Consider the following 17,629-nt stretch of genomic DNA (forward strand, 5'->3'; position numbering starts at 1 on the left):
ATTTGGCATTCAGTTCATAGCTATCACATGCAGAAGGAGTTTCCACTGGCATTCAGAGAAATCTTATTTATCCCTGGGTATTCATTTATGGACAGGTTTTCGCCTCCCCCTTAAAAAAAAAAAAAAAAAAAAAGCTAAGCCAAGAAACCTGGCACCTCATTTTCAAGAAATTCCTGAACACCCTGCCCCTGGGGAGGTATGTGTGCTGTACTGCCAGTACACATACATATTCACACTTGGCAGCTCACTTTCTCTTATCTCAAAACCCAATAGCAACACAGAGAGGATATTTTGGTAAATTTCAGGAGGTGTGGGGACCATTAACTGATTTCTGTAATGAGTAATGAACATTTTCCCAAAGATAAAATAATTGTAATGATGGGATGGAGATGGGTGGGTAATATTTTAGAAAATAGTTTGTTGTATAAAATATATGATTATGTTTGGAGGGTTAGGGTTGGACATATGTAAAGAATGGGGAGGGATCTCAGATCTGGTATTAAGAGTTGTAATTAGGAATATTATTAATACAATGAATTTTATATAATATATGCATTATCAGGGTTGAGGGGGTTTATTCATTATATTTATGTGATATATGTAAGTTAATCAAGTGATGTTGAATAAGTGTTTCTATGTTACACTTGTTGTACTATGTAAAAATGAATAAAGAATTTTTTTAAAAAAAGGGATCCACACCAGCATGGCTTTATGAAGGGAAGGTCTTGTCAATCCAATCTGATAAGCTTCTTTGACTGGGTAACAAAAAAACTGGATGGGGGAGAGTCCCTGGACATCGTGTATTTGGACTTCAGTAAGGCTTCTGATAGTGCCCCACACCGTAGATTATTGAACAAGATGAATGCAATGGGCCTAGGAGAAACACTGACTGCATGGGTGGAAGACTGGCTTAGCGGCAGACTTCAAAGGGTGATGGTAAACGTTATTCCCTCAAAAACATCGGAAGTGACCACAGGGCTCAGACTTGGGCCCGAAACTATTTAATATCTTTGTAAGGGATCTGCCTCAGGGACTTCGTGACAAAATTATATTATTTGGCGATGACACTAAACTATGCAACGTTGTGGGCAGCGCAGCAGAACCTGACAGCGTAACTACGTCCGACACTATGAAACAGGACCTTCTTTTACTGGAACAATGGTCCAGAACTTGGCAACTGAATTTTAATGCCAAAAAATGTAAGGTGATGCACCTTGGTAGTGGAAATCCATGCAGAACATACACCCTAAATGGTGAAAACTTAACAAGAACTGTAGCAGAACGGGACTTGGGAGTAATCATCCAGGAAGACATGAAAGCTGCCAATCAGGTGGAGAAAGCTTCAGCAAAGGCTAGACAAATGCTGGGTTGCATCAGAAGGAGCTTTATCAGCCGAAAGCCTGAAGTTATACTACCGTTATACAGATCCATGGTGAGACCTCACCTGGAGTACTGTGTTCAGTTTTGGAGGCCACATTATCTAAAGGACGTGAAGAGAATGGCCACTAGGATGGTCTCAGGACTTAAAGATCTCCCATATGAAGAACGTCTGAGCAGGCTGCGCTTATATTCTCTTGAAGAGCGCAGAGAAAGGGGGGACATGATAGAAACATTCAAATACATCACGGGCCACATTGAGGAGGAGGAAGAAATCTTTTTTCTTATCGGTCCCACGGCGACTAGAGGACATCCGCTAAAGCTCAGAGGGGGAAGATTTCATGGGGACACCAGGAAATACTTCTTCACCGAAAGGGTAATTGATCGATGGAATGGTCTTCCAAGTTAGGTAATCGAAGCCAGCAACACGCTCGACTTCAAGGGACGATGGGTCAGACAGGTGGGGTCGCTCCAGAGGAATGCTTAATAGATGAGAGGGAGGGAGGGTTCTTGGGTGGGCAGACTTGTTGGGCCATCAGCCCTTTTCTGCCTTCATACTCTATGTTTCTATGATGCATGGAACAATCTCCCAGAAGAGGTGGTGGAGACAGAGATGGTGTCTGAATTCAAAAGGGCCTGGGATAGGCACGTGGGATCTCTTGGAGAGAGAAAGAGATAATGGTTACTGCGGATGGGCAGACTAGATGGGCCATTTGGCCTTTATATGACATCATGTTTCTATTAATTTAGTTCCTTAGCACCAAGATGGCTTATCTCAGATACACAGTACCTCAAAAGGTTCTAACAGTTTAGAGAGGGCAGGGGGGTGAGAGAGAACAAAGGTGGAGGAGGGCAATGAGGGGTGGGATGGTGTCAGAAAAATAGGAGAGCAGTATGAAGATAGAGGATGGGCAGGGAAGGAAGGGAGAGGTGGAGTAGTGGAGGACAGAGAAAGGTATGATTAGTGGGTAGGAGAGACTGAAGAAAATGAGTGCTAGGGAGGTGTGAAGAAGAGTGTTATGATGAAAAATCTGGGGGAAGGACAGCTCCATGGTGGGAGAGATATAATACATACTAAAAGGGAGACATAATACTCCTGGCATCCCAGAGGATAGGAAGGGCATTGTACACATCTAGCCTTTGCCCCCTCATTTTTCCTTCAAATTTTAAGGAAGCTGAATTGATCATTTCAATGTTGGTTCCTTTTTTTGCTCCTCGCCTCTCCCTTTTGACAGACTGTAGTGGTGGAGGAGGTGCTGGGGTTATTGTTCCTGCTCCTGAATCTATTTAACTGCCACAATTAGGGGTTACCATTCCTTAACCCAGTCCTCTAGTCTAGGGTTAGAGTTACCATATGGCTCCAGAAAAAGGAAGACAGATTGAGACATCCGGGTTTTACTTCCATTGAAAGCAATGGAAGTAAAACACGGATGTCTCAATCTGTCCTCCTTTTTCTGGAGCCATATGATAACCCTATCCAGGGTCACAAACAGGCTAAGTTTTCAGGATATCCCTAATTAGGGTTACCATATGGCTCCAGAAAAAGGAGGACGGCTTGAGACATCCGGGTTTTGCTTCCATTGCTTTCAATGGACAGATGTCTCAATCTGTCCTCCTTACTTTCATTGCTTTCAACAGAAGTAATATCTGGATGTCTCAATCCGTCCTCCTATCCCTAATGAATATGCATAAAACAGATCTCCATAGAGTGGAGGTAGTGAGCATATAAATCTCTCTCATACACATTCATTAGGGATAGCCTGAAAATATGGCCTGTTTGCAGCCCTCAAGGACTGGACCTGGCAAATTTGTTTTAACTGGTTGTACAGGCATGCACCTTACTACTACACTGCACCAGCTGGCTCCATTTTTGCTGGTTAGGCAAATCCAGCCCTGGTAATACTCATATCTTTGCTTACTTAATCCAAACTACAAGTCCCTGCCTGTATCTGGCATCAGCCTATTCTGAAAACATTCAACTGGTTCTAGGGAGACTTTTTGGCTAGTACCGGTTTTAAATTTACATCCTAAAAAAATGTGAGATTTGAATACCTGATTCTATTGAATTCACTGCAACAGGTCCCATAATGCACCAGAAATGGTCTAAAATCTCACTCCTACAACTGGCTAACTTGGAAGCTCTATGGCACAGGTGTCAAAGTCGGTCCTCGAGGGCCAGAATCCAGTCGGGTTTTCAGGATTTCCCCAATGAATCTGCATGAGATCTATTTGCATGCACTGCTTTCAATGCATATTCATTGGGGAAATCCTGAAAACCCGACTGGATTCCGGCCCTCGAGGAGGGACTTTGACACCCCTGCTCTATGGCTTACAGCAGGGTAGGGAACTCCGGTCCTCGAGAGCCATATTCCAGTCGGGTTTTCAGGATTTCCCTAATGAATATGCATGAGATCTATTTGCATGCACTGCTTTCAATGCATATTCATTGGGGAAGTCCTGAAAACCCGACTGGAATACGGCTCTTGAGGACCTTAGTTCCCTACCCCTGGCTTACAGGATTGTGTCAAGTTATTGCTCCCAGCTGACCTTTTGATGAGGTGCCAACTACTAAGATCCCCGCCCTCCTCCTTCTACCCCACCGGGCCTGTACTCACCTGAGCACATCTCTCCTTTAAACCTGGGGCAGGAGAAGTCATCACACTCGCAGAATTTGCCCCACACCTTGCCAAAGTCGCTGTTGTGGCAGACGCACTGGCCGCAGATGCACTCGCCCCGCTGGCTGCAGATGGGCGAGCCCTCTCGGGGGCTGCACTGGTCCTGCTGTGATGGGCTGTACTCCTCCTCCGAGCACTCACAGTGTGGACCCAGCCGGCCTGGGTAGCAACGGCAGATGCCACATTCAAAGGTCCCGTTGCCTCCATTGCACTTGTCACTGTTGGCCACAGCGAATTCCTGGCATGCACAGTCACAGTTGAACTTGACAGTGACAGTCAGGGTGTCCCTGAAGCCAACAGGCTTAATAGTGAAGGTTTTTGACTTCTCCTCAGGGCAGCCACGAACTTTGGCTTCTATGCTGAAAGTCACCTAAGAAAGGGAAATGGCATAAGAGTATTTTTTTTTTCATGTTTCCCTCTCTGTGCATGTTCAGGTAGGAGCTTCCCTAGAGCCAAATGTGGGCTCCTTAGCCATTTCAAACTTTTCCCCCTCTGAAAACTGGTATTTAACCTCCATCTTCTTCTACATATCCATTCTCCCTGAGATGTTTCCCTACCCTCCATATTACCAAAGGCTTCCCCTCCCCCCAAAACAGCACTCCCAGGCCCTCTCACATACCGTGTCTCCAATCTTTAGCCCAGAGCAGGATTTGAGCCCTGGGATGACCTCGCCGTTTACACATGTGGCATTAAAAGATAGCGACAGCTCCTCAGGAAGATCACGCACCTCCAGCTCCACCTTGGAGCGGATTTTCTGCAGGGAGAAGACGAATGAAAGATGGGTGAAGGGGCGATAAATGGATGGCTCATGGGAGGAGAGTTCAGTCACCTGTAAAGAGGATGAATACGGATTCCCCGAGGAGCCGGATGGTCACTCACTCTCATTCTATAACAGGTTGGCTAAAGTTATCCACCAAGGGCTAGATTCTGTATATGGTGCTCAAAAATCAGAGATGAACACCTATTATAAAATAGCATTGAGTGTAGATTTTGATGCACCCTTCCCCCAAATTTGGGTGCCAGGGCTTACGCCTGCTGAAACCAGGCGTCAAATATAAGTAGAAACAAGCAAAGCAGAGATGATCAAAAGTGTCAAGCTGGTATACAAACTTTAATTAGAGTCTAATATACGCATCAAATTGGAACACAGACCCCACATAGGCTGTATTTTGGCAAGTCTTCCAGCATCAATTTCATGTATATGTTGGACTCTAATTAAAGTTTGTATACCAGCTTGACACCTTGGTCATCTCTGCTTTTGCTTGTTTCTGCTCAATTTGGGTGCACATCCCTGGTATTCTATAACACTGTGTGCAAATTTTAGGAATGCCCCTGACCTAGGGTTACAAAGAGAAAAAAGACGACAAAAAACTCGCCTCGGGGAAAAGTAAAAACTAAGCATCAGATAGAGGCATGCAAGATGTATATACAACTAAAATAGTTACATTTATTGTATTCAAGTCTATAAGTAGAGATATATCATTAAAAAAATCCCAAGATAATAGTGCAATTGGAGAACCAATCTTCTCTGCTGAAGTCCCACTGACACGGCTTTAGAACTTTCAATACTTTGTACAACCAGATTGATCAATTCGAAATCAAGTCCTGCTCAAGGAAGGCATAGCCGAAACTGAGATCCTAGTCAGGACTTCAGTGGAGAAGATTGGTTCTCCAATTGCGCTATTATCTTGGGACTTTTTAAAATGATATATATTTATGGACTTGAATACAATAAATGTAACTATTTTGGTTGTATGTACATCTCGTTTGCCTCTCCTTGAACTAGGGGTGCCAGATTTCATCCTTAAAAAAAGCGGACACCTGGTCCCGCTCCGCCCCCAACTGAACCTCCTGTCCTGGGGTCCTCTGTGTATGCGCAGACATCAACACAATGACTTCATGCGCATGTGTATGATGTTATTGTGTCGATGTCCATGAATGCGCAGAGGGCCTCCAGACTTGGCCCTGACCTCGAGGACTTCCAAAACCTGGGCAATCCTTCCAGGCACCTGGACAGTCCTCTAAAAAGAGGACATGTCCAGGTTTTCCCGGACATCTGGTAACCCTGCCCATGTACTTCCCATGACCTTGCCCCCTTTCAGGTTGGAAGCTATGGGATAGAATAGTACATAAGCAAGATGTGAGCACGAATCCAAATTGGTGCCAATTAGTACCCAATTATTGGCTTTAATTGACTCGTTAGCCAATTTAATTGGATTGGCACTCAATTTTGGGCACCACATATAGAATCCAGGGACAAATTTGTAGTATACTAGCACTTATGCAAGTGAATGTTACGGTTATGGACCATACGTGCTGGCTGCGTGCTCAGTGGTATTCTATGATTTGAGTGCCCACTAGCACACAAAGGCGAGGGGACTTTTACAGGGGAGAAGTGTATGGGTGGTGCATGGGCATGTCCAACATTTATGTGTATCACTTACAGAATATTAAATGAAGTGTGCATTTACACCTATCGACATGGCTTAAATGGGTGCACCTATATTTTGGATTGGATTTATTACATTTGAAATACCGCTAGTATGTGAGTATTAAGTGGTTTACAATACTACTACAATAGAAGTAGAGGTTACAAAAAAAACTAAAATACATTAGGGATAGGAGCTACATGTTTACAAACCATCAGAGGGTAGAAGAAAGGCAAAGGGTCGACATGAAAGCGCAGGAAATGATAAAGAGAGCGGGGGTAATGAAGATATGAGAATCAGAGACACAAAGATCAGTAAGAATTAGAGGCATTGTTATCAATACTAAACGCTCATACCCAGACTATGGCGTGTAATCGCCATAGGGTTCCATAGTGTTGGTGGAACAGAGTTGCGTTCCTAACATCTGCTCTTTCTGATTTTGACTCGCTCTCTTCTGTTCAACCCAATCTTGTCTGGTGCCAAACAAAGAGTCTCCAGGAGCTGACACAAGGCATTATTACTGAGCACCTGTCAAGCAGAGCAGTTTATTGTCTTGTTGCTGGACCTCTTAATAGGCGCTTCTTTGTAATGCTTAGATCCAGCATTCTCCAAATCATAGCTAATGTCCTCTACTCAGAACCTATCAATAATAATAAAATGCTAGAGGCGCATGCGCTCTTGAAAATTCGTCAGCGCTGGCGCCCTGAGGTGTGCTTCTGTGGCAACATTCTAAACCTCAGGGCGCATGCGGGGGCTGGAGGCGCGCAACTGTGGAGCTTTCTCGGCTGTCGTCTTCTCCGCATTTGGCGGTTTGCAGTCTGCCGCTGATTTGGAGGGGGAGGGGGGCACAGGCGCACCTACCAGGATCTTCTCACCCTCCTCACCCACCCGCCGCGGCTCCTCTCTTGAACCGCACCAGGCGGGGATTGAGAGAGGAGCTGCGGCGCGGGCGGCCGGCCCGCAGACAGGAGGCTGCCAAAGCCGGAAACAAAGCTTCCCGGGGAGAGGGGAGGGGGACGGACAGACGGCGAGGAAGGAGTGGGAGTAGGCTGCAGAGTCTGTCGGTGCCTGCAGGCCGCGGCGGCTTTAGGCAGATGTCGGTGGAGGTAAGGGTTGCTGCTGGACATGGGAAGAGGTGCTGATGGACGGGGGGGGGGGGGGAAAGGAAGGGAGGCCTACTGCTGGACAGAAGGAACAGAAAAGAGGTACTGCTGGACAGGGGAAGAGGTGCTGATGGACGGGGGGAAAAGAACGGAGGCCTACTGCTGGACAGGGGGAACAGAAAAGAGGTACTGCTGGACAGGGGGAACAGAAAAGAGGTACTGCTGGACAGGGGAAGAGGTGCTGATGGACGGGGGGGGCAAAAAAAGGAAGGGAGGCCTACTGCTGGACAGGGGGGAGCAAGAAAGAGGTGCTGTTGAACAGGGGGGGAGTTAAAACAAAGGGAGAAGGGCTGCTGCTGGATAAGGGGACCAGTGAAGGGGTGGTGGTGGACACAGGGGAAGAAAAAGGAAGGGAGAATGGACAGGGGGAGCAGGCAAGGGGTGGTGGTGGACCGCCGAGGAAAAAGAAAGACAGAAAGAAAGAAATACAGAAACAGGCTAAGAAAAAAGAGAGAGAAAGAAAGAAATACACACACACATACATATTCTAGCACCCGTTAATGTAATGGGCTTAAAGACTAGTGTTTCTATAAAACACATGAAAGTCATCCAGCCTCATACTGAGAAATGTTCAGCTGGGCACTGGTTGCTAGTGACTGAATTTATCAGAAGATATTTGATGACAGTAGTTATGGAGAAATAAAAAGACATAATAAACAGGTGTGGGAAAAGAAAAATGGAGAGAGTGAGGTAGGAAAGAGCAGATGTAAGGAACTCAACTCTGTTCCACCAACACTATGGAACCCTAGGCGAATATGTTGACGCATAAATGCTCACACACTAGAATGCTCAAATGGAATCTAGATTCTCATATGGTGTTATAAAATTAGTGCTTTGAATGTTGCATCTCAGTGCTTGACCTGTGACAGCCTTTAGAACAGTGTATCGCAAACTGTGTGCCCTAGCAGATTCCAAGTGTGCCTCAAGATATCGGTGAGGAGGAGAGGCGCTGGCTGAATGCTTGCAGGACGAGCCTCCTGCGGCGAGAGGCACATCCTGTAGTCAGTCATCCAGCTCCGGCGCCTATGCTCCTTCTCCTCACTTCTCCTTCTGCAGCATCCCCCAACTGCAGAAGGCTCAGGGCTGCAGCTGGAGAACATCCGCGCATGTCTGCAATGTCCGCACATTTCCAGGTGCCCTCCAGCCATTGCCCCAAGATTAGTGTGGTGCAGCTTAAAAAGTTTGCGACACACTGATTTATAGCATCACCCCTTCAGGGTGGATGTGGATTCACTTGGCAGTGCTAATAGTTACCTATGTACAAGGTACATGTAAAAAGGGAAACTGAAGGACTAGGAGTGGGAGGTGATGTATGTGGGGCTTTGCAATAGGTGATAAATGCAGTCTCTCCCTAGTAAGATAAGTGCAGTCTCTCCCTAGTATGACCTCCTAGTGCATTATGGGAGTAGTAATTCTGTATTTTTAAATTGGGGTTAGAGGGAGTTGGCTGAAAGGCCAGGAATAGCCAGGGTACATTCAGTGGGTTTGGAGATCTCTGGTCCAATAAGAACGGACACACAACCAGGAGACAACGCTTTTAGGAAATAACCAGGAAATCCCTGGGGCTGCTCTTACTTAGTGCACAGGGTTTATTGTATAAGAATGCTAGAGACTGTGGCAGCTGGTGCAAGGAATGAGTCACCTCATAGGAGTCCACTATAAGCTGAATGACGTTGCTGGAGTCATCAGACAGAGTCCCTACGGTAGTACCTGGGATCAATTCGCTGTACATCTGGGAAGAAAATGAGAGGAGAAACAGACTGAAAATACATTTTTCACACAGTGCACAGTAAAGTTGTGGAATATGTTGTTAGAGGGGATGGTCGACTAACATAGCATGATTTGAAAGAGGTTTGATTACATTCCTGGAGGAGAAGTCCATGATAAACCATTAGACAGACAGTTTGGGGAAAGCCGCTACTTCTCCTTAGAAATGAGATATGTGATCTACTGTTTCTCTGTGACCATGTTAGGGACAGGATGCTGGGCTCAAAGGATTTGGGTCTGACTCAGGCTGGCTCTTCTTAGGTTTAATGACTGGCCATGGGTTATGTGATGGAGATTGTTTCCTAGGGCTCCACCCTTTATCTGATGCTGTTTTAACATATATTTGAAACCAATTGGAAGAGTTTGTCTTCCCTGGAGTCAAGTATAGAGTTTCTATGGATGAAGTTCTACCGGTGAAAAATAAATATTCTGCAATGTCAGAAAGTCTTGAAATGGTGAATTCCCAAACAGGAGCATAGAAGGATACAATTTGTATGGATCAGCAGTATGACTCTAGCCATCTTACTGGGGAGTATAGAGGGACCATACTGATTGCTATCTGCCATCATTGTATAAGGTTACCATATTTTCCTCTGGGAAACCCTAGACATATGACGCCGCCCATTCAACTCCAGCCCTACCCCCACAAAGCCTCCTCTCTTATTCCGGATGAGCTCCAGCTGCGTCTGGAAGGCCTGGAGCATGCGCAGATATGTGTGATGTCATCCGTGTATGCTCAGAGGCCCTCTCAGACGCAGCCTGAGCTTGTCGGGGCTTTCCAAAACCCAGACAAATGCTGGGTTTTGGAAAGTTCATCTGTGATCCCAGACAATCCCTTTCTGGAAACGTCAATCGCTCCTCCTAAACTTACTTGCTCCACTTCATCACTGACGCTGAAACCGTGGATTGAAGACAAAGTTTTATTTTATTTTTCTTTCCAGCTTATGATTTATCTTTAATCTTATCTATTGTTTTGCCTTTTGTCTTTGTTTTGTTCTATTTCTATCATTTAAATTTCTCCAGAATTCTACTGTTCAACGGCTCCCCCTTCTGCTTCTATTCCTTTCTCTCCTCTCTTCTACCTCCCAAAGTATTTAGATCAATGCTGTCTTGTTAAAATGTTTATTTTATTTTTATTTTTCCTCTAACTCTACTTTTCACTTCTCTATTACCCTCCAGGTACTTTAGTTAGATTGTGAGCCTTCGGGACAGTAAGGGAATTTTTCAAGTACCTTTCTTATTTCTAATCTTAATGTATATTTTCTGTAAACCGCTTAGAACCTAACGGATGTAGCGGTATATAAGAAATAAATTACATTACATTACATTACAATCCTCTAAAAAAAAAAAGACATATCCGGGTTTTCCAGGACATCTATGTTACTGTGTACGAAATCTCAGGAAAATTGAGATTCTACGAATTAACAGAAGGCACTGTTATTCTAACCTGTGGACATTTGTTTACTACCTCAGACTAAAGTATGGAATTTAGGAGACATTTTGACTCCCAGATTGGTGTACTTGTGAGAACTCGCAGCAGTCATTCAGCTAGCAGCTCTTCGCCCAGCAGGAGCGCTGGAAAATTGCTCCTCCTTGGTTCACCACTGGACCACCAGGAAATTGAAAGGTACGCGGGGGAGGCGGGAGGGAGGTAAAAATTGGCTTAGTTGGCTAGGACAGAGATGGGAGGGTTTCCCTCCTGTCCCAGCTCACTGCAAGACCGCAAGACTGCCAGGGAATTCAAAAGATATGTGGGAGAGGGGAGGGAAGTAAAAGTTTTTAGAGTCGGTCAGGACAGGAAGTAGGAGAGATCCCTCTTGGCCTAACCCACCACGGGACCACCAGGTCTTACAGCAGGTCCGGTGAAGGCCTGCAAGGCATTGTGAGCAAGAGGGTACAGGGAAGGAAAGGAGGGAGGGAGAACAGGGTGCAGAGCCTGGCAGTGTAGGATGGGAGGGGACTGGGAGCACAGCCTGACAGGGCAGAGGATGGAGTGAAGGAGGGGGCGGGATGCTGAGCACGGCACTTGAATATTAACACCCCAGCTTATATTCGAGTCAACCCTTTTTCCTCCTTTTGGGGAGGAAAAGGGCTACCTTGGCTTATAGTCAGGTTGGCTTATATTCAAGTATATACAGTTTAATTGCAATTTTCCAAGGGAAACATACCTTAAATAAACTTGCCTTGTGTGGCTTCCCAACCTGTATGAGATGGGAAGTCTTCAGAAGCAAAAAACCTCATCTATGTAACATTCCAAGTATGGTCAAGACCTAAGAGCATGATGGTTCACTCTGAGGGAGTAACCCTATAAAAATAGAAGTTGAAAGGCGATAAAAAGTAGGGTTACTAGATGTCCAGGAAAACCCGGACATGACTTCTTTTTAGAGGACTATCCGGGTGCCCAGAGGAATTTCCAAAACCCAGCAGTTTGTCCAGGTTTTGGAAGTGCTTGACCTTAGGGCTGCGCCTGGAGGGCATCTGTGCATGTGCAGACGTCAACGTGATGATGTCATATGCATGTCATACGCATGACATCATTGTGTTGACATCCGCAAATGCACAGATGCCCTCCAGATGTGGTCCCAATCTCGGAGAGGTTTGTGTGGGGACAGGGCAAGGGAGGTGGAGGTGGAGGCAGAATGCAGCAAGGCTGGGGGCAGAACGGGACTGATCCAGGTGTCCTCTTTTTTAATAGAGGAAATCTGACAACCCTACTCAAAAGTAATCTCAGGAAATACTTCTTTACAGAAAAGGTGGTGGATGCGTACAACAATCTCCTAGTGGAAGTGGAAGACGAGGACTGTATCTGAATTCTAGAAAGAATGGGAGAGGCTTGTGGAATCTCTTAGAGGGAGGAAGAGAAAGTGGATGATATGGATTGGTAGGATTAGATAGGCCATATGGCTGTCAAATGCTGACCTGTCACTAACCCCCGAAAGGCTGACAAGGCCGCAAGCTGAACCCGGAGAGAAGACCAAGCCAGGCCTCTATCCAGGCCATCTTGCAAGAACTCTAGGATGTTAGGCAGAGAAGCGCGAAAAGAGACCACTCCCCGCACCTCGCACCACCCCTCAAAGAGGCGCCAAACCCGCACAGAAGCCTGAGAGGAAGAAAGCCTTCAGGACCCTAAGAGTGTAAAGATCACCTTATCTGAATACCCTTCTTACCAAGGCGACCCCTTTCAAAAGCCAAGCCATAAGACAGAAGGGAGACGGGACCCTGCGTCAGAAGGCCATCCAAGAGAGGCAGAGGAAGAGGATCCACCACCAGAGCGTCACCAGATCCGCGTACCACGGATGTCGAGGCCAATCCGGAGCCACCAGAACCACCAGACCCGGATTGCGAACAATGCGGAGAAGAACTCTGCCCACTAATGGCCACTGAGGGAACAGCCCCCTCTGTTGGCCATGGTTGAACCAGAGCATCCAGACCCTCGGCCAGTCCAGCCCTGCGACGACTGAAGAAGTGGGACTCCTTGGTGTTGCCACTCGTGGCCATCAGGTCCATCAGGGGCTGCCCCCAAGCCTGCACTATCAACTGAAAAGCCACGGGACTGAGACACCACTCTCCGGGATCTAAGATGTGACGACAGAGGAAGTCCGCCTGAACATTCTCCACCCCGGCTATGTGAGAGACCGAGAGGTCCAGAAGGTGTGATCTGCCCAAAGCACGAGCCGAGCCGCCTCCTGCGCGCTCTTGGTGCCCCAATGATTGGCATAAGCCACTGCCATGGCATTGTCCGACAGGACTTGCCCATCAAGAGGGAGCGGAAGGCTAACAGCGCCAGATGGACGGCTCTAGTCTCCAACATGTTGATCGACCAGGATGCCTCCTCCATGGACCAGGTGCCCTGAGCTGAATGACCTAGACACTGAGCCCCCCCAACCGAGGAGACTGGCATCCATGAGAAGCACCGTCCACTGCGGTAGATCCAGACTTACCCTCTGGACCAGATGAGAGGTCTGGAGCCACCAACGAAGACTGCAGCGCGCCAAGCCTCGCAGAGGGACAGGGACATCCAAACTGTGCCTCTGGAGCAGAGCATACTGAAGAGGTCACATGTGGTCCCGCGCCCACCTCACCACGTCCAGGAACGCTGCCATCGAACCCAAGACTTGGAAGAAATCCTGCGCCCGAGGACACCGGGACGCCAAAAGAAGGCGAATCTGAGATTGCAATTTGCTTACCCGGGTCTCTGGAAGGAAGAACTTCCCCAAGGAGGTGTCGAACAGAACCCTAAGGTACTCCAGACGCTGAGCTGGGACCAACCGACTCTTGGAAAGGTTGACCACCCAGCCCAGCAACCGGAGAAACTCAACCACCTGAGCCGTAACCCGGGTGCTCTCCTGCAACGACTTCGCCTGAATCAACCAGTCATCCCAGTAGGGGTGCACCAGAATGCCCTCCAACTGCAATGCCGCCGCGACAACCACCATCACCTTGGTGAACGTCCAGGGAGTCGTGGCCAGGCCCAAGGGAAGCACAAAGAACTGATAGTGCTGACCCAATATCGCAAAGCGAAGAAAGAGCTGATGAGAGGCCCAAATGGAAACAGGCAAATAGGCCAGAGCGAGAGAAGTCAGGAATTCCCCCGGCTGAACCCCTACCGCACTGGGAGCACTTCTTAAACCCGGTAAGGGGCCGGGACATAAGGTAGTCAAACGGCCGCAGCCACGCGAGCCAAGCGGCCACGGCAAACTGGGAGTCCCCGGTCACCGAGACGAAATTTTTTTTTTTTGAGAAAAAAACGCATGAGCAAGAAGAAAAAGAAACAAACAAAGCACACAGCGACTCCCAAATAAAATAAAGAAGCCGCAGTGCTAGAAACACACTTAGAGAAACGCAGAGAACAGAGACAGGGCTTTCTGGCTCCGTGGAAAACTAAGAACTGAAGACCACGAGGAGGGGATGCGCCCTCTAGTGGAGCAGGAAGGCACACGCATGCATGGGCAGCACTAGCAAACTTTGAGCTCTTCAATCAAGTTTGCTTGAAAAACTGTCCGCGACGGGGCTCTGTGGATGACGTCACCCACATGTCGAGAATATGCTGCCTGCTTGTCCTGGGATAATAGAGAAGGGAATATATTATATACTATTCCACAGTTTTGTTTTCAGTCTCCACCTGCTGGTCATGATTGGATATATACCCATTCGTAAAGATTAACCTCTACTGGTCTGGAGAGTGCTAAAGAAAAGGAGGTATTGATGCCCCTGTATAAGACTCTGGTGAGACCTCATTTAGAATATTGTGTTCAATTCTGGAGACTGCACTTCAAAAATATATAAAAAGCATGGAGTCTGTCCAGAGGAAGGCTATTAAAATGGTAAGTGGTTTTCATCATAAGGCGTATGGGGACAGACTTAAAGATCTCAATCTGTATACTTTGGAGGAAAGGTGGGAGAGGGGAGATATGATAGAGATGTTTAAATACCTACGTAATGTAAATGTGCATGAGTTGAGTCTCTTTAATTTGAAAGGAAACTGCAATGAGAAGGCATAGGATGAAGTTAAGAGGTGATAAGCTCAGGAGTACTTTAAGGAAATATTTTTTTACAGAAAGGGTGGTCGATGCATGGAATAGTCTCCCAGAAGAGGTGGTGGAGACAGAGACTGTCTGAATTCAAAAGGGCCTGGTATAGGCACATGGGTTCTCTCGGAGAGAGAAAGCGATAATGGTTACTGTGGATGGGCAGATTAGATGGGCCATTTGGCCTTTATCTGCCATCATGTTTCTATGTAAGTTATGTGCTTATTTCCAGAATTTAGACACAACTCTATGACTGGTGCAAGTGCTCATGCCTAAATTATATGCACTAGTATTCTATCAAGGACAGGAGCCTTCTGGGTGTCTGTTTACAGACACACAGTTATAGAAATATCTCTTGGCCTAGTGATTAGCGGTGCTGCCTTAACACCCTGAGATTGCGAGTTCAATTCCTTCTGCAGCTCTTCTGACTCTGGGCAAGTAACTTAACACATCATTGCCCTAAGTACAAAATAAGTACCTGTCTAAAAAAAATATGTAAACCACCTTGATTGTAACCACACAGAAAGGCAGTATATCAAGTCCCTCCCTTTTTAAACTCCTGCCATGCCTTTTCATTGAGCTGATGTCAGGCTCCAGAAAGGCAGATATTTCAAGTAAGAGTACAGCCTATATGGGTCATTTGATCTGCCTGCGTCTCTCTTCTCTCACTGGAACCTACCATTTCTTTAATTGTGCTCCACAGCTGCCCATCATAGATAAATATTGCAGAAGGGGAGAGAGAAGTTTATGGTTACCCTTTGAGCCTTTGTTAAGGAAACATGAAAAACCTTATCTGATGGTTTTGGTTATTTCTGGAAATGTGGCTTTTCCATCTCTAGCCTTCCTCACCACCCTAAAGGGGTGGAGTAAAGGAAGCATAAAAAAGAGAAGTCAAGGCTTTGAGGCAACAGGGTTCTCTTACTAGCTTAGCTGGAGCTCGGAAGGTGGAGCAGGCTTTTGATTTGGTTTTAGAGCATGGCAGTTTGAACCCAACAGCTCAGGCATCTGAGAAGCAAACACAGTTTATTGCCCCTGACCAAAGAAAGGGGCAACACATACCTTGTATAGATCCACAACGGAACTCGTCACAGCGAAAATCAGATTGATGTTTTTTTCAGAAAGTTTCTCAGTCATCAGACCCAACGATGGATAATCCTGCCAAAGGCCAATATGAAAATTATTACATAAATATTATACGATTCTAAAAATATACAAAATTATGACAGAGGTTTAGAGTCAAAATTCAGAGATGTGTATATCAGGTTGAGGGACTGATAAAGCTATTCCTGATGTGATGGCACTGTTTAAAGTAAAGAGTTCATCATCTTTCTAGAAAGTTCTGTCTTCTGCTGTAACTCTATCCCAGCATATGCTGATACTTGAAGTCTTTCCAAGCCCAGCCTTGGCCATCACTTTATCTCCCTTTAAATGATCTCTTTCTTTCATTTTGCTATTCCCTTCCCTATGTTTTCACATCTTCCAGTGGTTCCTGAGCCATCTCCTAGCCTACAAACCCTTTTGGGATATGGTTTCCATGAATGGTGAAAACCTCTTCCTTGAAGAGGAAGCCATACATAAGCCATCAACTAAAGAACAAAGAGGAGAAGGCACACATTTCACTCTGCATTTTTATAGGAGAGAATAATTTCTCATCTTTGGGTCCAATTCATAATTTCCTGTAGTTGATTGCCTGAGGCAAGCCAAACTCTTCCTAGGCCTAAAACAGATATCCATTGTAGCACTTACCAAGGTGGTGGTGGCAGAGTAATGGTTATTTGACCCAATGTGGCACTGCCCATCATTGGGTTGCACGATTCCTGCCAGCCTTCCATCTAGAGCAATGTGGGTCTTGGCATCTGTCGTGAACACTAGCAAGCGGGAAGCTTCGTTCCTCCAACCTATCTTGTCCTGTAGGGAAATGCATCCACACAGATTTTAAAACCTGACAGGGGTTATAAAGGGTGACATGATCCTGCAAGGGGTTTGACAAATTTAATATCTGTGGGGAAAGCGCTTCAGCTGTCTAGCCCAAAGTCGTGACTTTCTCAATCTAGACGTGAATATTAAACTGAGTTCCACAGCCCACAAGAATTGAACTTGAGAGAGAAGCTATAGTATACAGTATATAATAAAACCTTGGTTTGCAAGCGTTTTGCAAGACAAGCAAAACATTTTATTAAATTTTAACTTGATATACAAGCAATGTCTTGCAGTAAAAGTACATACAGTATACACACATCACAACTGAGCCGATGGTTCTTCTCTCTCTGACGCAGCAATAGTGTAGTGACTGTTCTAAATGAGCGAGGTCTTGCAATACAAGTACGAATAGTATTTTCAATTAAAGGTTTTGGGTTGTGGAACAAATAGCCATGAGCTTCTGTTATTTCCTATGGGGAAATTCGCTTTGATATACGAGTGCTTTGGATTACAAGCATGCTTCTGGAACGAATTATGATCACAAACCAAGGTTTTACTGTACCTTAATACAATGAAATGACTCCCCTCATACCATTCAAAAGAGCTTATTTTGGAACCAGGATCAGTGACATCAGTTAAAATGAAGCCCCCCCCCAAGATGACAAATTTAGAAAGGGCACCCAGAATGATGGATCTTCATCAGACAACCTGGCATCAGCTGTGAATGGACCCATCCTCTCTCTTTGGTACCACTGCACTGTAGGGTGAGG

General features: G+C 46.1%; 1 protein-coding gene across 1 annotated transcript in view; it reads right to left on the bottom strand.

Moving 5' to 3' along the window:
- ITGB3 (integrin subunit beta 3) overlaps window positions 1–17,629 on the bottom strand; it is an 88,863-nt gene that overhangs the window by 27,180 nt on the left and 44,054 nt on the right. Inside the window, exons 6-10 of the mRNA XM_033918966.1 lie at window positions 16,686–16,847; window positions 15,999–16,094; window positions 9,287–9,376; window positions 4,672–4,806; window positions 3,993–4,422 (exon numbers count right to left, since the gene is read on the bottom strand). Coding sequence (XP_033774857.1) covers window positions 3,993–4,422; window positions 4,672–4,806; window positions 9,287–9,376; window positions 15,999–16,094; window positions 16,686–16,847 — 913 coding nt within the window. The remainder of the gene's footprint in view (window positions 1–3,992; window positions 4,423–4,671; window positions 4,807–9,286; window positions 9,377–15,998; window positions 16,095–16,685; window positions 16,848–17,629) is intronic.

The sequence above is a fragment of the Geotrypetes seraphini genome, chromosome 13 (genome assembly GCF_902459505.1).
Source record: "Geotrypetes seraphini chromosome 13, aGeoSer1.1, whole genome shotgun sequence".
Lineage (NCBI taxonomy): Eukaryota > Metazoa > Chordata > Amphibia > Gymnophiona > Dermophiidae > Geotrypetes > Geotrypetes seraphini.